Here is a 25000-nt window from a genome sequence, read left to right as displayed (position 1 = left end):
TCAACAGGTAAAGATGATCACTCAACCTTGATCCTTCACCTTCAAACTGAAAGGAAGGGATATCCTCTCATCGCTAGATCTTTCCTAACTCATACGGACTTACAACTTGCCTTTCTCCAGTCGGAATTGAGACCCTTTCAGAACATGGTTCAAATTCTTCGGTCTTTGAAGAGACTTCCTTATGTTCCACTTCACCAGGCAACAAATTTTCACCTGGTTTAAGAAGACAATGTTCCTATACACTCTGACAGCAGCCATACGAGTCAAGAAACTTCATGGTCTCTCTTTCGACATCGCCCATTAATGAGAAGGGCGAAAGGCAATGATCAGTTTCGTCCCCGAGTATGTCTCCAGACACAGTCTCCAGAGGTGACGGATCCTATACAGGTCTCCACTCGGTAACGGACGATCCAGATCATACGTTACTGTACCCATGGTAAGGTATGAGACTCTACCTTAAGAGAACGAAAGCAGCCTACCTGGGTCCCTTCTCTTGTCATCAGCACTGGGAGAGACTAAAGGAGGATCACCAAAACATCATCTCAACATGACGACTCACGATGTCAGGGGCATAGCTATGCCCCTGGTCCTTCTAAGCAGATTACTCTGTGACGCAGGTTTAACAAGAAAGGATGTGAATGCTCTAGGTGACTTTCACAACCTTTCTCCTGCAAGACGTGACCCACAGGAACTCGGTACGATCTCAATCGGTCCGATGGTGGCTGCACAAGAGCTGGTTGTAATACCTCAAGCTCCTTATTGGACAAGTAGCAGAAGGTTGAGGGTACTGTTACCCGGTTTTAGTCTGCGTGAATGAAAAGATTTGACTGGCTCTTATTCTTTCCTTCGTCCTACCCTCTCGTGGGGAAAGCAGCATCTTGGGTTCTCTGCATAAGCTGACCTCAAACCACTGCAGGTAAACCATGTTCCTTGTGTACCTAGTATTAAGCTAATACTGTTGCGTCCCCATATCCTGGCGAGGTGGTATTGGGAAAGTCTTGGTTACATCAGTTTTTTCCTACAATAGACTCTGAATAACTTTACCTAGACAGTCAAACTTCTGCATGTCTCAACACACAGCTTGCGTAGTCCGCGGACCTTGCATAGCAAGGTTTTAGCGAGGGCAGGGACTCCTTATTTTTGAGTTCTAATATACTCGGATAAGGACCCCCGGGTAAAGCCAAAAGCCAGATTGGCAGGGACGTCCACCCTTCCTAATGGGTGAGTCACCCCTAATAAATAGCGTGGTTTGTATTCCAGTTACGGAACAAATGACAAATTCGTAAATAATTTGTATTTTTCCTAACTATACAAACCTTAGGTATTTATACAAACTTGCCCACCAGCCCAATCCCCCTTGAAGTCCTACCTCCAAGCAAAGTAAACTAAATCACAGGTGTGTGAGCGGGAGTGGTAGCATACTCCCCCCCACCCCCCGCTAACTAGCGGTGTGGGTATTCAATCCTCGCTAAATTTTAATGGCTCGTCATTTCAGCTCCGCCGAAAGTATAACCCCTAATAAATAGCTAAGGTTTGTATAGTTAAGAAAAATACAAATTATCTACGAATTTGTCATATTTGAGCTAAACAGTGAAAGGGAATCTCATTTAAGACAATAAATTTGAGGAAAAATATTGATGACAACTTATGTACATAACTCTGTCTTGCTCGTTATTCTAAAATTTCTAATGTTAATTCTTATATGATTTGTTTTAAGCAATTTCCGTTTAATGCATTTTATGTATTTGACTTGATAAATATGAAATTTGTTTGGTTGCAGAGTCTGTGAACAGTTTACTAAAGGCCATTGAAATCTACACTGATATGGGCAAATTTACCATGGCTGCCAAGCATCACCAGGGTATTGCAGAAATCTATGAAACAGAGGTAAGACATGTTTTGCCATTGTCATTATTAGCAGTTTTGATAAATATTTCCTCCTGTTAAGAGCTCTCTGTTTGCTGATGATTTAGCAACATACTTCACTAGCTGTGGTGCCACCTCAGTCCACAATCATTTGTAAAAGTCTATAAATGAGCAAAGAGCATGATTTTAGATTTTATGTATTGAAGATAGAGGCAAAGAGGGCAGCTGACTGGAGGTGGGGTCAGGGATTGGGTCGTTCGCATTAAGAGAATAAGTAGTAGTTTTGGAAAGAAGTGAAAAGAGTAAGGAAGGGTATATTGAGGAGAGAGGAAACATTGAAAGATGAAAATGGAAAGTTGTTGAAAAAAAAAGAGGGAAGGAAAAGATAGGCTGAATATTTTGAGAGGTTGCTGAATGTTGAGGATAATAGGGAGGCAGATATTGCTGTTGCAGGTGGTGAGGTGCCAGTGATGGGAGAGTAGAATGAGAGAGATTACAAGAGAGGAAGTGAGGAGGGCACTAGATGGAATGAGAGTAGGAAAAGCACCTGGTATGGATGGTGTGTGGGCTGAGATGTTAAAGGAAGGGGGTGTGACTGTACTTTAATGGTTGGTGAGATTGTTTAATATCCGTTTTATGTTGTCAATAGTACCAGCCGATAGTGTGTGTGTGTATTATTCTGCTATGCAAAGGTAAGGGAGATATGCATGAGTGTTGTAACTCCAGGGATATTAATTTGTGGAGTGCAGTTGGAAAAGTTTATGGTAGATAGTTAATTAATAGGGTTAAGGATAAAGTAGAGGATGCAATCTTAGAAGTACAGGGTAGAAGAGGTAAGGGATGCATGGATCAGATTTGTATAATTAGGTAGATAAGCGAGAAATAATTTGCAAAAATGTAAGGAGGGTACATATTGCATTTATGGATCTGAAGAGAGCTTGTTATAAAGTTGATAGGGAGGTGATGTGGAATGTGATGAGGTTATATGGAATTGGTGGAAGGTTATTGCAAGCAGTGAAGAGTTTATACTTAGACAGTAAAGTATGTGTTAGGATAGGAAATGAAGTGAGTGAGTGGTTTCTAGTGAGAGTGGGCCTGAAACGGGGATGTTTGATGTTACCATGGTTGTTCATTAAGTTGTAAGAGAGATAAATACATGAGTACTTGGTTGAGAATTGAAACTGATAGATGAGAGTTATCGTGACGGGGGCCGGTGAATCAGTTATTGTTGGTGGGTGATATTGTATTAGTTACAGACTGGGAGGAGAAGCTATGTTGATTAGTGACAGAGTTTGGAAGTGTGGGAGAGAAGGAAGTTGAGAGTTAATGTATTTAAGAGTAAGGTTATGAGATGCTGTGTAGGGAGTGTGGTGCTAGATTGAATGTCATGTTGAATTGAGAGTTACTTGAGGAAATAGATCAGTTGAAGTACTTAAGAGTCTGTTGTTGCTGCAAATGGTGGAGCAGATGCAGATGTGCATCAGAGAGTGAATGAAGGGTGTAAAGTGTTGGGGGCAGTAAAAGGAATGGTAAAGAATAGAGGATTAGGGATGAAATGTTATTAGAATCCAGAAATGTTACATATTTGTCTTTTTAAACTAATTGTAATGATAGCAGGATAAGTACAAATACAACATCATTTTTTAAATGTTTGTTGTGTATCTTACTATTGAGACGTACATTGTGACTTTTTATTCATTCACAGGTTGCTGATATGGAAAAGGCTATTCAACACTTTGAACAAGCTTCAGATTATTTCCGTGGTGAAGAAAGCAATTCCTCTGCAAACAAGTGCCAACTTAAGGTTGCGATGTTCGCTGCTCAGATGGAAAACTATGAAAAAGCTATTCAGATATATGAACAGGTTAGTAAAGGAAAACGGCTCAATATTATATCCTTGGAAAACATTGCCTTGTAAATTTTTTGTTTGGAGGGATGTTTAAAACTATAGTTTATAGGAAATGAAAGTACACCATTGTAGATGGAAAGAAATTACACTAATTTTAACATTGTCCAGCTTTGTTTTTTAGGCATGAGTAATTTAAAAAGATGTATTCATACTTATATAACATATTTTTGTTGTTTTAGGTTGCAACCAGCTCACTCGAGAGTTCGTTACTTAAGTATAGTGCAAAGGAATATATGTTTCGAGCTGCACTGTGCCATCTCTGTGTAGATTTGACTAATTCTAGAATTGCTGTTGAGAAGTATGAAGAAATGTACCCAGCTTTCCAAGATTCTCGTGAATGCAAACTATTGAAGGTAAGGCAATTAAGTTTTTTTTTTTCATTTGCAGTAATCCCTTGCCATGTTGCAGTTCACTCATTGTGCCTTTAGTACATTGCGTTTTTTTTTTTTTTTTTTCATTCCAACCCTTACAATGCGGAGTACATCTAAAAATGACATCCCCTAGTGGAAAAGAACTGAACTTCCCAGGAACACAGATAGTCGAAGAATATAAAGATTAAAAAATATCATGTGAAATTAACAGGCTATTATATAATAATACTGTAAATTTGAGTACTTTCCAATGGGATATCAAATAAGACCATACTCCATACCCAGCGGGATACACAAATGAAGGATATTGTCCATCAGCTGTGTAGTGTCGGTCATTTCTGATAAATTTCCAGTATGAGATCTATATATATAAATTTCATATTTCCTATGTGTTAATATATATCTGATTTATGTTTCTAATTATGGAACAAAATATAGCGTACAGTTTGTAATAACAATTAAAAATCAATACAAGGAATTTTTATAACTTGTCACCATACGCCTGCTTTTCATCATTATTGATAACAGAAATCAATAGATATTGTGACCATACGCTGGTCTTACATCATCACCAATAACATGCAGAAACCAATAAATATCGTCACTATGGGCCGGCCTTTCAATACCAATTACATGGAAAACTAATAAATATAGTCACCATACGCCGGGCTTTCATCATCAAGAACATCATGCAGAAACCAATAAATATTGTCACTATACGCCAGTCTTTCAACACAAATACCATGCAAAAACTAATAAATATCGTCACCATATGCCAACCTTACATCATCACCAATAACATGCAGTAACCAATAAATATCTTAATTATACGCCAGCCTTTCAACACATTTAACATGCAAAAACTAATAAATATTGTCACCATACGCCAGCCTTTCATCATCACCAACAACATGCAGAAGCCAATAAATATCGTCACTATATGCTGGCCTTTCATCACCAACAATAACACGCAGAAACCAGTAAATATCGTTACCATACGCTGGCCTTTCATCATCACCAATAACATGCAGAAACCAGTAAATATCGGCACCATACGCTGGCCTTTCATCATCACCAATAACATGCAGAAGCCAATAAATATCGTCACTATATGCTGGCCTTTCATCACCAACAACAACACGCAGAAACCAGTAAATATCGTCACCATACGCTGGCCTTTCATCATCACCAATAACATGCAGAAGCCAATAAATATCATCACTATATGCTGGCCTTTCATCACCAACAACAACACACAGAAACCAGTAAATATCGTCGCCATACGCTGGCCTTTCATCATCACCAACAACACACAGAAGCCAATAAATATCATCACTATATGCTGGCCTTTCATCACCAACAACAACACACAGAAACCAGTAAATATCGTCGCCATACGCTGGCCTTTCATCATCACCAACAACATGCAGAAGCCAATAAATATCGTCACTATATGCTGGCCTTTCATCACCAACAACAACACGCAGAAACCAGTAAATATCGTCGCCATACGCTGGCCTTTCATCATCACCAACAACATGCAGAAGCCAATAAATATCGTCACTATATGCTGGCCTTTCATCACCAACAACACGCAGAAACCAGTAAATATCGTCGCCATACGCTGGCCTTTCATCATCACCAACAACATGCAGAAGCCAATAAATATCGTCACTATATGCTGGCCTTTCATCACCAACAACAACACGCAGAAACCAGTAAATATCGTCACCATACGCTGGCCTTTCATCATCACCAACAACATGCAGAAGCCAATAAATATCGTCACTATATGCTGGCCTTTCATCACCAACAACAACATGCAGAAACCAATAAATATCATCGCCATACGCCAGCCTTTCATCACCAACAACAACACGCAGACACCAGTAAATATCGTCGCCATACGCTGGCCTTTCATCATCACCAACAACATGCAGAAGCCAATAAATATCGTCACTATATGCTGGCCTTTCATCACCAACAACAACACGCAGAAACCAGTAAATATCGTCACCATACGCTGGCCTTTCATCATCACCAACAACATGCAGAAGCCAATAAATATCGTCACTATATGCTGGCCTTTCATCACCAACAACAACACGCAGAAACCAGTAAATATCGTCGCCATACGCTGGCCTTTCATCATCACCAACAACATGCAGAAGCCAATAAATATCGTCACTATATGCTGGCCTTTCATCACCAACAACAACACGCAGAAACCAGTAAATATCGTCGCCATACGCTGGCCTTTCATCATCACCAACAACATGCAGAAGCCAATAAATATCGTCACTATATGCTGGCCTTTCATCAACAACACACAGAAACCAGTAAATATCGTCGCCATACGCTGGCCTTTCATCATCACCAATAACATGCAGAAGCCAATAAATATCGTCACTATATGCTGGCCTTTCATCACCAACAACAACACGCAGAAACCAGTAAATATCGTCGCCATACGCTTGCCTTTCATCATCACCAACAACATGCAGAAGCCAATAAATATCGTCACTATATGCTGGCCTTTCATCACCAACAACAACACACAGAAACCAGTAAATATCGTCGCCATACGCTGGCCTTTCATCATCACCAACAACATGCAGAAGCCAATAAATATCGTCACTATATGCTGGCCTTTCATCACCAACAACAACACGCAGAAACTAATAAATATCGTCGCCATACGCTGGCCTTTCATCATCACCAACAACACGCAGAAGCCAATAAATATCGTCACTATATGCTGGCCTTTCATCACCAACAACAACATGTAGAAACCAATAAATATCATCACCATACGCCAGCCTTTCATCACCAACAACAACACGCAGAAACCAGTAAATATCGTCGCCATACGCTGGCCTTTCATCATCACTAACAACATGCAGAAGCCAAAAAATATCGTCACTATATGCTGGCCTTTCATCATCAACAACAACATGTAGAAACCAATAAATATCATCACCATACGCCAGCCTTTCATCACCAACAACAACACGCAGAAACCAGTAAATATCGTCGCCATACGCTGGCCTTTCATCATCACTAACAACATGCAGAAGCCAAAAAATATCGTCACTATATGCTGGCCTTTCATCACCAACAACAACACGCAGAAACCAGTAAACATCGTCACCATACACTGGCCTTTCATCTTCACCACCAACATGCAAAAACCAATAGATATCATCACCATGTGCTGGCCTTTTATCATCACCAACAACATGCAGAAACCAATAAATACTGTCACCATATGCTGGCCTTTCATCATCACCAACAATACACAAACCAATAAATATCGTCACCATACGCCGGCCTTTCATCATCACCAACAACACGAAGAAACCAATAGATATTGTTACTTTACGCTGACCTTTCATAATTGCCAACAACACGCAGAAACCAATAAATATTGTCGCTTTACGCCGGCTTTTCATCATCACCAAGACCACGCATAAACCAATAAATATAGTCACCACATGCTGGCCTTTCATCATCACCAACAACATGCAGAAGCCAATAAATATCGTCACTATATGCTGGCCTTTCATCACCAACAACAACACGCAGAAACCAGTAAATATCGTCGCCATACGCTGTCCTTTCATCATCACCAACAACATGCAGAAGCCAATAAATATCGTCACTATATGCTGGCCTTTCATCACCAACAACAACACGCAGAAACCAGTAAATATCGTCGCCATACGCTGGCCTTTCATCATCACCAACAACATGCAGAAGCCAATAAATATCGTCACTATATGCTGGCCTTTCATCAACAACACACAGAAACCAGTAAATATCGTCGCCATACGCTGGCCTTTCATCATCACCAATAACATGCAGAAGCCAATAAATATCGTCACTATATGCTGGCCTTTCATCACCAACAACAACACGCAGAAACCAGTAAATATCGTCGCCATACGCTTGCCTTTCATCATCACCAACAACATGCAGAAGCCAATAAATATCGTCACTATATGCTGGCCTTTCATCACCAACAACAACACACAGAAACCAGTAAATATCGTCGCCATACGCTGGCCTTTCATCATCACCAACAACATGCAGAAGCCAATAAATATCGTCACTATATGCTGGCCTTTCATCACCAACAACAACACGCAGAAACTAATAAATATCGTCGCCATACGCTGGCCTTTCATCATCACCAACAACACGCAGAAGCCAATAAATATCGTCACTATATGCTGGCCTTTCATCACCAACAACAACATGTAGAAACCAATAAATATCATCACCATACGCCAGCCTTTCATCACCAACAACAACACGCAGAAACCAGTAAATATCGTCGCCATACGCTGGCCTTTCATCATCACTAACAACATGCAGAAGCCAAAAAATATCGTCACTATATGCTGGCCTTTCATCATCAACAACAACATGTAGAAACCAATAAATATCATCACCATACGCCAGCCTTTCATCACCAACAACAACACGCAGAAACCAGTAAATATCGTCGCCATACGCTGGCCTTTCATCATCACTAACAACATGCAGAAGCCAAAAAATATCGTCACTATATGCGCAGAAACCAGTAAATATCGTCGCCATACGCTGGCCTTTCATCATCACCAACAACATGCAGAAGCCAAAAAATATCGTCACTATATGCTGGCCTTTCATCACCAACAACAACACGCAGAAACCAGTAAATATCGTCGCCATACGCTGGCCTTTCATCATCACCAACAACATGCAGAAGCCAATAAATATCGTCACTATATGCTGGCCTTTCATCACCAACAACAACACGCAGAAACCAGTAAATATCGTCGCCATACGCTGGCCTTTCATCATCACCAACAACATGCAGAAGCCAATAAATATCGTCACTATATGCTGGCCTTTCATCACCAACAACAACACGCAGAAACCAGTAAATATCGTCGCCATACGCTGGCCTTTCATCATCACCAACAACATGCAGAAGCCAATAAATATCGTCACTATATGCTGGCCTTTCATCACCAACAACAACACGCAGAAACCAATAAATATCGTCGCCATACGCTGGCCTTTCATCATCACCAACAACATGCAGAAGCCAATAAATATCGTCACTATATGCTGGCCTTTCATCACCAACAACAACACGCAGAAACCAATAAATATCGTCGCCATACGCTGGCCTTTCATCATCACCAACAACATGCAGAAGCCAATAAATATCGTCACTATATGCTGGCCTTTCATCACCAACAACAACACGCAGAAACTAATAAATATCGTCGCCATACGCTGGCCTTTCATCATCACCAACAACATGCAGAAGCCAATAAATATCGTCACTATATGCTGGCCTTTCATCACCAACAACAACACGCAGAAACTAGTAAATATCGTCGCCATACGCTGGCCTTTCATCATCACCAACAACATGCAGAAGCCAATAAATATCGTCACTATATGCTGGCCTTTCATCACCAACAACAACACGCAGAAACCAGTAAATATCGTCGCCATACGCTGGCCTTTCATCATCACCAACAACATGCAGAAGCCAATAAATATCGTCACTATATGCTGGCCTTTCATCACCAACAACAACACGCAGAAACCAGTAAATATCGTCGCCATACGCTGGCCTTTCATCATCACCAACAACATGCAGAAGCCAATAAATATCGTCACTATATGCTGGCCTTTCATCACCAACAACAACACGCAGAAACTAATAAATATCGTCGCCATACGCTGGCCTTTCATCATCACCAACAACATGCAGAAGCCAATAAATATCGTCACTATATGCTGGCCTTTCATCACCAACAACAACACGCAGAAACTAGTAAATATCGTCGCCATACGCTGGCCTTTCATCATCACCAACAACATGCAGAAGCCAATAAATATCGTCACTATATGCTGGCCTTTCATCACCAACAACAACACGCAGAAACCAGTAAATATCGTCGCCATACGCTGGCCTTTCATCATCACCAACAACATGCAGAAGCCAATAAATATCGTCACTATATGCTGGCCTTTCATCACCAACAACAACACGCAGAAACCAGTAAATATCGTCGCCATACGCTGGCCTTTCATCATCACCAACAACATGCAGAAGCCAATAAATATCGTCACTATATGCTGGCCTTTCATCACCAACAACAACACGCAGAAACCAGTAAATATCGTCGCCATACGCTGGCCTTTCATCATCACCAACAACATGCAGAAGCCAATAAATATCGTCACTATATGCTGGCCTTTCATCACCAACAACAACACACAGAAACCAGTAAATATCGTCGCCATACGCTGGCCTTTCATCATCACCAACAACATGCAGAAGCCAATAAATATCGTCACTATATGCTGGCCTTTCATCACCAACAACAACACACAGAAACCAGTAAATATCGTCGCCATACGCTGGCCTTTCATCATCACCAACAACATGCAGAAGCCAATAAATATCGTCACTATATGCTGGCCTTTCATCACCAACAACAACACGCAGAAACCAGTAAATATCGTCGCCATACGCTGGCCTTTCATCATCACCAACAACATGCAGAAGCCAATAAATATCGTCACTATATGCTGGCCTTTCATCACCAACAACAACACGCAGAAACCAGTAAATATCGTCGCCATACGCTGGCCTTTCATCATCACCAACAACATGCAGAAGCCAATAAATATCGTCACTATATGCTGGCCTTTCATCACCAACAACAACACGCAGAAACCAGTAAATATCGTCGCCATACGCTGGCCTTTCATCATCACCAACAACATGCAGAAGCCAATAAATATCGTCACTATATGCTGGCCTTTCATCACCAACAACAACACGCAGAAACCAGTAAATATCGTCGCCATACGCTGGCCTTTCATCATCACCAACAACATGCAGAAGCCAATAAATATCGTCACTATATGCTGGCCTTTCATCACCAACAACAACACGCAGAAACCAGTAAATATCGTCGCCATACGCTGGCCTTTCATCATCACCAACAACATGCAGAAGCCAATAAATATCGTCACTATATGCTGGCCTTTCATCACCAACAACAACACGCAGAAACCAGTAAATATCGTCGCCATACGCTGGCCTTTCATCATCACCAACAACATGCAGAAGCCAATAAATATCGTCACTATATGCTGGCCTTTCATCACCAACAACAACACGCAGAAACCAGTAAATATCGTCGCCATACGCTTGCCTTTCATCATCACCAACAACATGCAGAAGCCAATAAATATCGTCACTATATGCTGGCCTTTCATCACCAACAACAACACGCAGAAACCAGTAAATATCGTCGCCATACGCGGGCCTTTCATCATCACCAACAACATGCAGAAGCCAATAAATATCGTCACTATATGCTGGCCTTTCATCACCAACAACAACACGCAGAAACCAGTAAATATCGTCGCCATACGCTGGCCTTTCATCATCACCAACAACATGCAGAAGCCAATAAATATCGTCACTATATGCTGGCCTTTCATCACCAACAACAACACGCAGAAACCAGTAAATATCGTCGCCATACGCTGGCCTTTCATCATCACCAACAACATGCAGAAGCCAATAAATATCGTCACTATATGCTGGCCTTTCATCACCAACAACAACACGCAGAAACCAGTAAATATCGTCGCCATACGCTGGCCTTTCATCATCACCAACAACATGCAGAAGCCAATAAATATCGTCACTATATGCTGGCCTTTCATCACCAACAACAACACGCAGAAACCAGTAAATATCGTCGCCATACGCTGGCCTTTCATCATCACCAATAACATGCAGAAGCCAATAAATATCGTCACTATATGCTGGCCTTTCATCACCAACACACAGAAACCAGTAAATATCGTCGCCATACGCTGGCCTTTCATCATCACCAATAACATGCAGAAGCCAATAAATATCGTCACTATATGCTGGCCTTTCATCACCAACAACAACACGCAGAAACCAGTAAATATCGTCGCCATACGCTGGCCTTTCATCATCACCAATAACATGCAGAAGCCAATAAATATCGTCACTATATGCTGGCCTTTCATCACCAACAACAACACGCAGAAACTAATAAATATCGTCGCCATACGCTGGCCTTTCATCATCACCAACAACACGCAGAAGCCAATAAATATCGTCACTATATGCTGGCCTTTCATCACCAACAACAACATGTAGAAACCAATAAATATCATCACCATACGCCAGCCTTTCATCACCAACAACAACACGCAGAAACCAGTAAATATCGTCGCCATACGCTGGCCTTTCATCATCACTAACAACATGCAGAAGCCAAAAAATATCGTCACTATATGCTGGCCTTTCATCATCAACAACAACATGTAGAAACCAATAAATATCATCACCATACGCCAGCCTTTCATCACCAACAACAACACGCAGAAACCAGTAAATATCGTCGCCATACGCTGGCCTTTCATCATCACTAACAACATGCAGAAGCCAAAAAATATCGTCACTATATGCTGGCCTTTCATCACCAACAACAACACGCAGAAACCAGTAAACATCGTCACCATACACTGGCCTTTCATCTTCACCACCAACATGCAAAAACCAATAGATATCATCACCATGTGCTGGCCTTTTATCATCACCAACAACATGCAGAAACCAATAAATACTGTCACCATATGCTGGCCTTTCATCATCACCAACAATACACAAACCAATAAATATCGTCACCATACGCCGGCCTTTCATCATCACCAACAACACGAAGAAACCAATAGATATTGTTACTTTACGCTGACCTTTCATAATTGCCAACAACACGCAGAAACCAATAAATATTGTCGCTTTACGCCGGCTTTTCATCATCACCAAGACCACGCATAAACCAATAAATATAGTCACCACATGCTGGCCTTTCATCATCATCAACAACAACACGCAGAAACTAATAAATATCGTTACCTTACGCTGGCCTTTCATCATCACCAACAACATGCAGAAGCCAATAAATATCATCACTATATGCTGGCCTTTTATCATCATCAACAACAACACGCAGAAACTAATAAATATCGTTACCCTACGCTAGCCTTTCATAATCACCAACAACATGCAGAAGCCAATAAATATTGTTACTTTACACTGGCTTTTCATCATCATCAACCACACACAGAACCCAATAAATATCGTCACCATACGCAGGCCTTTCATCATCACCAACAACACGCAGAAACTTATGATTAAATTCACCATACGCTGGCCTTTCATAATTGCCAACAACACACAGAAACTAAAAAATATTGTTGCTTTATGCCGGCTTTTCATCATCACTAACAACACGCAGAAACCAATAAATATCGTCACCATACGCTGACCTTTCATCGTCACCAACAACACGCAGAAACTAATAAATATCGTCTCCCTTCGCTGGACTTTCATCATCACCGACAACACGCAGAAACTAATAAATATAGTCACCATACGCTGGCCTTTCATCACCACCAACAACACGCAGAAACTAATAAATATCGTCTCCCTTCGCTGGACTTTCATCATCACCGACAACACGCAGAAACTAATAAATATAGTCACCATACGCTGACCTTTCATCATCACCACAACAACACGCAGAAACTAATAAAAATAGTCACCATACGCTGGCCTTTCATCACCGCCAACAACACGCAGAAACTAATAAATATCGTCACCCTACGCTGACCTTTCATCATCACCAACAACACGCAGAAACTAATAAATATCGTCACCATACGCTGGCCTTTCATAATCGCCAACAACACGCAGAAACCCATAAATATCAGCACCATACGGCAGCCTTTCATCATCACTAACTACACAGAAACTAATAAATATCGTTACTCCACGCTTGCTTTTCATCATCACCAACAACACACAAAGACCAATAAATATCTAGTATCTATTACTCCTCAAACATTTTGTAAACAGGTGTGTGTGGATAAATGTCTGTTGACCAATGGTCACCAACACTATACAGTATATCATATGAGTTTTGAGTAGAGTGAAAAACTCTAAAGTTTTGTTTATACAATAGGCTTCATCTTCTCATTGTTGTGTTGGACTCGCATTCGTTTACACTTTTCTTATTATAACGGTTTGTCTCATTATACAGGACGTTTATTACGTATTCATCTATGAATAGTTCAATAAAATCACATTCATCGGCATTGGGATGTAAACTAAAATCACTGAAAATGTCAGCTTCAGCAATAAATTCATATTAAGTCTGAATAAAACCCTCTCCATCAGTCCAGCCATCCAAACACATCCCACTCCTATCATCTGTGAGTGGGCACCAAGAGTCATGTGACTCCCCGACATTGCCGCCATGTATACCCCCTTCTGAAATTACTGAGCTTATGTTCATACATATTTATATAGTGTACTCTATCATGATACATCACTAATATTACAGTCTTTAACAAGTTTCCTAACACACATATAAAGCAATGTGAAGTCCTGGCCATGATGACATCACTCTCGGGCGATCATCTGCAGTCATCCCTGTAGATGATGTGCTGAGGACCATAACTGTTTGCAATCTGCCACTGACTGAATCAGATATGAAGTCTGTTGAAGCCCAATTATTATTTTTATTATAGTTATTATTATTATTATTATTATCATCATTATTATTATAATTATTATTAGCTAAGATATAACCCTAGTTGGAAAAGAAGAATGTTGAAAGCCCAAGGGCTCTAATAAGGAAAAATAACCCAGTGAGGAAAAGGAAAGAAGGGCATAAGTAAACTATAGGAGAAGTAATGAACCATTAAAATAAAATCTTTTAAGAACAGTAACAACATTAAAATTGATCTTTCATATACAGTGATACCTCGGTAGTCGAACGACTCTAAATTCGAACAAATCGGTGTTCGACCAAAAAATTTGAGTAATTTTTGCTGCGGTATTCGAACAAAAAATCGGAACTCGAACACAGCCAAACGCGTGGCCGAGTGAGATGCGCGGCCATCTCGGCTACTCTCGCCTAGTCGGGTAGCATCATTTCAAGAGAGATCGTCAGTCCAACAACACGTGTTGAGAATTTATTGTGATTTAGTGCGCTTTATTGCCATTTTTTGCCGATAATAATGGGCCCCAAGAAAGTTAGTGATAAGGGGAAGAATAAGAAGAAAACAGTGAGAACAACGATCGAGTTGTTGAAGGAAATTATTGCAAAATAAGAGAATGGTGTACAAGTGTCTGACCTAGCCTTACAGTATGGCATGGCGAAGTCGACCATTTCGACCCTTTTAAAAAATAAAGAAGTTATAAAGGAAGCTAATGTTGCACAGGGAGTGACAGCAATTAGTAAGCAAAGGCCACAAGTAATTGAGGAAATGGAAAAGTTGCTCCTTATATTTATTAAAAAAAAAGCAGTTGGCCGGGCAAAGTATAAGTGAAGCTTTCATTTGCGAGAAAGCTCTTCATATTTATGAAGAATTGGTGAAGAAAAGTGCCAGTACTAGTGAAAGTGATTCATTTACTTTTAAAGCAAGCAGGGGCTGGTTCGAGAAATTCCGGAACAGAATTGGTATTCACTGTGTGACTAGGCGTGGGGAGGCAGCCAGTTCGGATCAAGCGGTGGTTGAAAAATACGGTGGCGAATTTGACATATACATTAAGGAACAAAATTTTATCCCGCAGCAAGTCTTCAATTGCGATGGGACTAGGTTATTTTGGAAGAGCATGCCGGCCAATACTTACATTACCAAGGACGAGACGAAGATGCCAGGTCACAAGCCAATGAAAGATAGACTGACGTTGCTGCTGTGCACCAATGTTAGTGGCGATTGCAAGATTAAACCCTTGTTAGTGTACCATTCGGACAACCCCCGTGTCTTCAAAAGAAACAATATCTTGAAAAGGTATGTGCCATTGAACTGTCTTCTGGTGATGGACAATGCTCCTGCACACCCTCCAGGTCTAGAGGAAGACTTTAAAGAAGAGTACAGTTTTATCAAGATTAAATTCCTGCCCCCCCAATACTACTCCCATACTCCAGCCCATGGACCAACAGGTCATTTCAAACTTTAAAAAACTGTATACCAAGGCCCTTTTCCGAAAGTGTTTTGAGGTGACTAGTGATACACAGTTGATCTTAAAGGAATTCTGGAAGGATCACCTCAGCATCCTCAACTGTGTGAACATGATTGACCAAGCTTGGTGTGGTGTGACCTATAGGACATTAAACTCTGCCTGGCAAAAGCTGTGACCATCATGTGTAACAGAGAGGGAATTTGAGGATTTCCAATCAGAGGCTGGTTCAAGCACTGCTACTGTTATTTCTGAGGACACTGTTGTCGTTGATGAAATTGTTGGCATGGGCAGGAGTATGGGGCTTGAGGTCAACAGGAAAGACATTGATGAACTCGTTGATAGCCACTCTACCGAGTTGACCATTGAAGAATTGTTGCACCTGCAACAACAGCAGCAGCAGGATTTGATTGGGGGAGCTGGAATCCTCAGAAGATGAGGATGTAAGAGAGGAGGTTCCGAGTTCAGTGATAAATGACGTGTTCGAAGTGGGGAGAGTTGCAGGCTTTTGTGGAAAAATATCACCCAGAAACAGCAGTAGCAAACCGGGCAGTGAAAATCTGTAATGGTAATGTTGTCTCACTTTGGAAGAATAGTGCAGAAGAGAAAGAAGCAGCGGACATGTTTTTCATAAGAGAAAAGAGAACTGCTACATCCCAGCCTGATTCCCCTCCAAAGAAGAGAGACAGAAGAGAAAAAACCCCTGAAGGAGATCTGCCCGACCTTTTACTGGAGAGAGAAAAAACCCCTGAAGGAGAACTACCCTTCATGGAAGGGGACTCCCCTTCCAAGCAGTAACCTCTCCCTTCCATCCTCTCCACATCCATTCCTGTATGCCATCGAACCGCTGCTCAAAGGTACAGTAAATGGTTTAAAATTGTTTTATATAGTTTTCCGACCAATTTCGTACACATTTAAATAATTATTGTTGTTTAGGTACACATTTTATTAATATTTTGGGCATTTTGGAATGCGTAGGAATGTATTAAAATAAATACCATTATTTCTTATGGGAAAAAAGGTTTCGGTACTCGAACAAATCTGTGGTCGATCACTGATCCCGAACGGATTATGGTCGAGTACCGAGGTATCACTTTTAGACTTAAAAATTCACAAAAAAGAGGAAGAGAAACGATAGAATAGCATGCCCAAATTTAACCTCAAGCAAGAGAACTCTGCCCCAAGACAGGGGAAGACCATGGTACAGATACTATAGCACTACCCAAGAATATTAGTGTTTGTTCCCACACATATACAAACTTTTGTCCCTTACATAGGAAAATGGTAACAGTGCGAGCTTGAATATAGCCGTTGAAAAATTCAATGACGTGACAACAACTGGCCGGTAGTTTCTGGTCCAGTAGCGGGCAAGCAACCAGACCTTTTTCCTGCTTGCTCACTGACATATTACATCAATTTCAGCTGTTGGGGAGAAGGAACATTTTCTCCAGCTCTCTAGATTTTGGCAGAATACTTTATTAACATTGCTTTTTTCTTCTACTTCCCAGACTGTTTGTGTTCTGTGTGTTTGTCAAGGATATTAGTGAACTTCTGCTCTTCGTCCTGGAAATGCAAGCAGTTGACAAAGCAGCTGCACATCTGGGCAGTGTAACAGTGCCATTGAAAATTCAGCCAGGGGCAGGTCTTAATCTCAGAGTGTTCCTTACATCTGTGGGAATTTCTGGGAACCATCTTATTGGTTACACAGCTAAGAGGAAGCTCCTGGTGTATTGTTTCCCCATCCGAGACCAAATAGTAGCGTTTGAGGCTCTTCTAACACCCATGGGATCTCCTGGAAGTCCAAGTCCATCCACTCCCGGTGTATCGTTTCCCCATCCGAGACCCAATAGTTGTGTTTGAGACTCTTCTACCACCCCTGGCATCTCCTGGAAGTCTAAAGTCTATCTTTTCGGCCTATTCGTCAGCTGATCAAACATTTTTTTACTTTGGTTGCTCCCGATGGACACTTTTGGAATGATTCCCGATCTTTCAGCACTTCTGGGCAGTGTAACAGTGCCATTGAAAATTCAGCCAGGGGCAGGTCTTAATCTCAGAGTGTTCCTTACATCTGTGGGAATTTCTGGGAACCATCTTATTGGTTACACAGCTAAGAGGAAGCTCCTGGTGTATTGTTTCCCCATCCGAGACCAAATAGTAGCGTTTGAGGCTCTTCTAACACCCATGGGATCTCCTGGAAGTCCAAGTCCATCCACTCCCGGTGTATCGTTTCCCCATCCGAGACCCAATAGTTGTGTTTGAGACTCTTCTACCACCCCTGGCATCTCCTGGAAGTCTAAAGTCTATCTTTTCGGCCTATTCGTCAGCTGATCAAACATTTTTTTACTTTGGTTGCTCCCGATGGACACTTTTGGAATGATTCCCGATCTTTCAGCACTTCTAGAAAATTTCCCTTAGACTACCGGGGTAGTCTTGTGTCTAATGGTACTTCTCTGGTAGTAGCTTCTGGAATGGCCTGACGTCTCTTACAGGTGTATCAGTGATTATTTAGCATTAACAGAACCCAGAAAGAGGTGTAACAACACTGTTTCATTCTACCACTGTTTCATTCTACCTGTGTGACTTTTTAAAGTAAATCCCTCAACCTTTGAGGGAGTTGAAGTATCACCCCAATGTAGAGCACAAGAAACCGGGTATTATTCCAACTTAGACTCTGAAGAATCTGCAGTCGGACATGTGTTGGAGTTGGGATATGCCGACAGCCTTCAGCCTTCCTAAGGTAGTAATGTACACCCAGAGTGCATTAGCATTTTTGTTTTTGGATTTGTGGTGGGAACTCTGTAGTTAATATCTACCCCAGCTCCCTTATGGGACAGGATGCATCATATCTCTGACAAGTTAGCAAGAAGAGGAGCTTTTAGCACCTGTTGGAGAATTGGTAATGTTACTCCACTATGTAAATGTGTTTGTGGTAGCTCAAGTCCAACTGATTACTGCCCAATTTCCAAAACTCCAATATTATCTAAAGTGTTTGAACGTCTTTTAGCTAAACATCTTGATAGGTTTGCTGAAGGTAATCATCTGTTCCTTAGTTTGCAATTTGGTTTTTGTAAAGGATTGGGAGCATGTGAGGACCTTTCTACATTCTCCAATGCTATACAGAAATCCCTTTGATTGTGGTCAGGAAATTTGTATGATTGGCCTTGATTTTAGTGCTGCCTTTGAACGTGTTAGTCTTGAGGCCCTTGTTTTCAAACTCAAACAGTTGGGAGTTGGTGGGTTGTTTCTGAGCATTATTATTGAATTTTTAAGTAATAGATATCAAAGAGGAGTTGTTGATGGGCACCATAGTGAGTATAGGAATGTGATATCAGGTGTTCCACAGGGTAGTGTTCTGGGCCTATTACTTTTCATCTTATATACACATAACATGTGGTTTGGCCTAGAAAACAAGCTTATTGCATATGCAGATGATGCTACTCTCTTTTCATCATTTCCATCTCCTAAATATAGATCTGGGGTTGCTGAATCCCTTAGAGATCTAGCTAGAATTAATGCATGGTGCAAATTATGGGGTATGAAGTTGAATCCTAACAAAACTCCTAAGTATGATTTTAAGTAGGTCAAGGGCAGCGGCTCCTCAGCATCAGGATCTCAGCATTAATAATGTTTCTTTAACTTTGTATGGCTCTTCTAAAATTTTAGGTGTGATTCTCGACAGAAAATTTACTTTTGAGAAACACATTAGGTCTGTGTCTTCAATCGCAAAAAAGTTTGGCTTATTGAGAAAGTCTTTCAAGGTTTTTGGTGATCAATCTATTCTGAAGAAGTGTTTTAATTTTCATTCTACCTTATTTCGAGTATTGTTCCTGTCTGGTCTTCAGCTGCTGATTCTCATCTTAAACTTGTTGGACAGGAACTTACTTCTATCAAATTTCTTATTCCTGATCTTGATATTAATCTTTGGCATGGTAGTTCAATTAGTTCATTATGCATGTTGCATTATAATTTATATAATTCTGACCATCCTTTACATTCAGATCTTCCTGAACAGTTCCATCCTGTTCGTAATACTAGGTGTGCAGTTAATTCTCATAGTCAGGCCTTCTCCATCATGAGACTCAATACTACACAGTACTGTAGAAGTTTTATTCCAGCTGTGACCAAGTTGTGGAATTATCTTCCTAATTGGGTAGTTGAATCAGTAGAACTACAAAAGTTCAAAGTTGCAGCAAGTGTTTTTATGTTAAACAGGCTGACATGAGTCATTTTATAGTTGTACAGTGAACCCTCGTTTATCGCGGTAGATAGGTTCCAGACGCGGGCGCGATAGGTGAAAATCCGCGAAGTAGTGACATCATATTTACCTATTTATTTAACATGTATATTCGGACTTTTAAAACCTTCCCTTGTACGTAGTACTGTTAACAAACCACCCTTTAATGTACAGAACACTTAATGCATGTACTACAGCACCCTAAACTAAAACAGGCACAAATATTAAAGGCGATTTTATATCATGCGTTTCCTAAACACCTAAAAAGCACGATAAAAAATGCCAACCAATGTTTTGTTTACGTTCATCTCTGATCATAATGAAGAAACAAACTCATTTAGTGTACACATATATGTATAGGTTAGTTTTTGCATCGATTATATTGATTATACAGTACTGTATGTTGATTTTTTTATTACCAATGTTTTAGTTTACGTATTTTTCTTTGGACTTCCAAATGAAATCTTTTTCTTTATGACGCCGCCTGAAACGACGGCGTGTACGCTCAGTAAACAACCACGCTCAGAACAAACAAGGCATTTAACGCGCATGATGATAGTGATAAATAATGATACAGTACATACAGTATTTACAGTAAAAGCATTTACAAAATATGTTACCTTACAAATATAAATTATACAGTATTGTACGTAGCAAAGCAGGAAAACAATTTACGAGAGAGAGAGAGAGAGAGAGAGAGAGAGAGAGAGAGAGAGAGAGAGAGAGAGAGAGAGAGAGAGAGAGAGAGAGAGAGAGAGAGATTGTTTTACGTACGTAAATGTAAATTTTAAACAAAAAAAATATGATAGGTTACAACATGTAGACTTTTAAAACCTTCCCTTTAACTTAATGCATACAGTACGTACATTACTAAACTATAAAACAGGCAGTAAGAATATTAAAGTAAAAAATAAAGATTGTTACTGTACTCACCACGAAAGAAGTTGAAGAAAAACTTGAATGGTGATGGCGATGAATTTGCTGCACAGTAGAAATGATGATGATGAAGCTGATGATGTGTTCTACTGTGCAGTCAATGATAGTATTTTACGTCTCTTCAGACGGAGGTGTCTTTTCCTGGGACACCTCTTCAACTTCTTCCTGGGAAACTTCTTCAATTTCTTCCGAAGGCGTACTAGCAGGAGGAACTGGCTCTTTTTTGCGAGGCTGGAAGAACATTGTGATCGGAAGTTGTTGCCGCTGCTTCTTTTTTCGATCCAAGAGCATCCTGTAGGGAGTCATGATGTCATCGACCTTGTTAGAGAATTGCATCGAGCGAACCATATCCTCGTCCCACTCTTGTAACATTTCTTTCGCCTCCTTGATATGGTTGCAGAACTTGGCAAGCCGTTCTAATGTTAAGCCCGTTTCTTCGACATTTTCTTGGGTCTCTTCCTGGGTATCACACTCTTCCTCACTTGCCGATTTTGTCAGGTCTTCGAGGTCTGCGTCAGTTAGGGGCTGGGAATGGCAGTCCAACAACTCGTCGACGTCTTCAGTCGTCATGTCGCCAAACCCGTCACCTCCAATTATGGCAGCCAACTGCACAGATTTCCGTATTGCAGAGTGTTGGATTTCCGACGGAGTAAATCCCTTGTCGTCGTAAACAATATCGGGCCACAACTTCTTCCAGCTCGCATTCACGGTTGCAGGTTTCATCTCTTGAAGTGCCTTCTGAATATTCTGCAGGCACGTGGCTATGGTGTACTGCCGCCAGTACGCCTTCAAGTTGAAATCTTCATCCTCGTCATCTTGGGCAGCATCCACACACGCAACGAGGTCCGCCAAGGTATTCTTCGTGTAGAGGGCCTTGAACGCCCTGATAACCCCCTGGTCCATCGGTTGAATTAATGACGTGGTGTTGGGTGGCAGGAACTCAACCTGAATGCCCTCATGCGACAGGTCAGTTGCGTGTCCACCAGCGTTATCCATAAGGAGAAGGATCTTGAATGGCAAGCCCTTCTCTACGAGATATTTGCTGACTTGCGGGATAAAACACTGGTGGAACCAGTTGGAGGTCAGCATCTTCGTAATCCATGCTTTTTGATTATGCATCCAGTACACGGGAAGGAGATTCTTATTTTTATTTTTCAAAGCGCGAGGATTTTTTGACTTATAAATAAGCCCCGGCTTTAACAAAAATCCAGCAGCATTGCCACACATCACGAGGGTAACGCGATCCTTGAATGCCTTAAAGCCAGAGGCTTTGGCTTCCTCTTTGAACAGGAAAGTTCGCGACGGCATTCTCTTCCAAAACAAGCCAGTCTCATCCATATTAAAGACTTGTTCCGGCTTGTATCCACCTTCGGCGATAATATTCTTGAACGTCTGGTTCACGTAAGTTTCAGCAGCGGCAGTGTCAGCGGAAGCAGACTCCCCATGCAGGGAAACGCTTTTCAGGGCGAAGCGTTTCTGAAACTTCGCGAACCATCCTTTGCTTGCGGAAAAACGTTTCTGAGGCTGGGAATCAGTGGATGTCCCTGGTTGAGGATCATCTGCATCATCATCATCTTCAGCATGGTTGCCGTCGTCGTCTTTAGGTTCCTTTGCAGCAAAATTCTCATATAAACTCAAAGCCTTTGTTTGGATGGTGTTCGTATCCAACGCTATGTTCTTCTTCCGGCAGTCGGCAATCCACACAGCTAAAGCACCTTCCATGCGTACGATCGTTTTATTACGCGTTGTAACGACTCGCTTCGCTGATCTGCTAAAGGTGATTGCAGCCGTCTTTCTAATGTTCGCCTCGTCCTTTTTGATATAGCGAACGGTGGATTCGTTGATGCCAAAATGGCGGCCAGCGGCCGCGTAACTTCTACCATCTTTTAACATGTCGAGAAGCGTAACCTTCTCAGCTATCGTCATCATCCTTCGGTGGCGTTTAGGCTCACTACCAGCCTTAAGAGAAGCAGAACGCTTGGGAGCCATTACAGTAGGATTTACGTACAGTACTGTAACAAAAAGTTCAACTTAAAAAGGTCGCACACAGCACAGATTAAACTTCACAAACTTAAGAACGTCTACTCAGCGATACGCGGTAAGAGAAAGTGAACGATCCAGCCCCGCGAGAACTTTGATGCTGCGGGTAGAAGATGCGGGCAAAACACCAATCACAGGCTAGATAACAAAACTTGAGTTCTGATTCGTCATCTATCAGCGCTTGAACCAATCACAACCCGTCTTACAGTACTATGATGCGTTGGTTACTCATAGAAGATGCCCCGCGCATACTGAACGTACGTAGATTAAGTACAATACCGTAATAATAATAAATAATGATAATAATACTGTACAGTAATAATAATAATAATAATGATAATAATAATAACAATAATAATTTTATTAACAACAACAACAATAATAATAATAATAACAATACAGTAATAATAAAAATTTACGTACGCTATTTTACGCCTCTCTCTCTCTCTCTCTCTCTCTCTCTCTCTCTCTCTCTCTCTCTCTCTCTCTCTCTCTCTCTCTCTCTCTCTCTCTCTCTCGTACGCTTATTCGAAATGTGATTTTTGCAACAAAGAATATTATTGGATGCAGTACTGTACTACGTACGTATACATACAAAAGATTCATGGAAAAGAAGCACATCCATTACAGTACACACCATTCTAATATGGTATGACTGCATCTGATTTGCGTTTCATGTTCGATTTAATTTTACTACGTACTGAATTATCGTATGATCACATTCTCTTTTCGTGTTTTATTTCTTTCTGTGCTGAATTATATATCATATGTAATGCAATGAACATTCAGTAAGAGCAGATATTACTAATTACAGTATTAATGGAATTACAGGTAACAAAATATCGTATTTGGGGGTCTTCAGATTTCGCGGTATTTTCGAATTTTCCGGAAAATCCGCGATATGTATATATATATGGGTTATGGAAAAACCCCGCGAAGTGGTGAATCCGCGATTGTCGAACCGCGAAGTAGCGAGGGTTCACTGTATATGAATTATCTGTTTTAATGTCGGTAATGTTTTTAAAAATATTTTATTTTAATTTTTCATTACTTCTTATATTGTTTATTTATTTCCTTATTTCATTTCATCACTAGGCTATTTTTCCCTGTTGAAGCCCTTGGGCTTATAGCATCGTACTTTTTCAACTAGGGTTGTAGCTTGGCTAGTAATAATAATAATAATAATAATAATAATGATAATGTATTCGATGTAAGTCTGAAGGAATGATCGAATGACTGGCTCTTCTACTTCTTTCCTTCCACTTACCTAGGGATAAAGCTTTCATACCATCATGTGCTGAGTCTGACATTGATCCTGGCAAGTTACATTTAAGACCACTTCTTATTAGTTCCTATCTGTAAGTACAATAATAGGTCTCCCACAGAGGAGGAGGATATTGGAATGAATAGCTATCCATCAGCCATCCGGCATCAGGTATTTCATTCCAGACTGCATCTCTCATTCAGTAGAGAAAGATTCCTTCATCCACCAAGTACCAAGTACTGGACAGGTGCCATAAGCCTACACTTCCTATGATGGGCGGATA

At 40.8% G+C, this 25000-nt stretch overlaps 2 protein-coding genes across 2 annotated transcripts in view; both read left to right on the top strand.

The window, feature by feature from the left end:
• LOC137616323 (uncharacterized) overlaps positions 1 to 25000 on the top strand; it is a 225748-nt gene that overhangs the window by 58524 nt on the left and 142224 nt on the right. The window lies entirely within an intron of this gene.
• The window catches only part of LOC137616727 (alpha-soluble NSF attachment protein-like), a 33485-nt gene that overhangs the window by 6085 nt on the left and 2400 nt on the right, over positions 1 to 25000 (top strand). Inside the window, exons 2-4 of the mRNA XM_068346731.1 lie at positions 1781 to 1887; positions 3572 to 3730; positions 3955 to 4128. Of these exons, the coding sequence (XP_068202832.1) occupies positions 1781 to 1887; positions 3572 to 3730; positions 3955 to 4128 (440 nt within the window). The remainder of the gene's footprint in view (positions 1 to 1780; positions 1888 to 3571; positions 3731 to 3954; positions 4129 to 25000) is intronic.

This window comes from Palaemon carinicauda, chromosome 22, assembly GCF_036898095.1.
Source record: "Palaemon carinicauda isolate YSFRI2023 chromosome 22, ASM3689809v2, whole genome shotgun sequence".
Lineage (NCBI taxonomy): Eukaryota > Metazoa > Arthropoda > Malacostraca > Decapoda > Palaemonidae > Palaemon > Palaemon carinicauda.
Note: the sequence above shows the minus strand (reverse complement) of the source record. Positions and strands in the feature narration are given on the sequence as shown.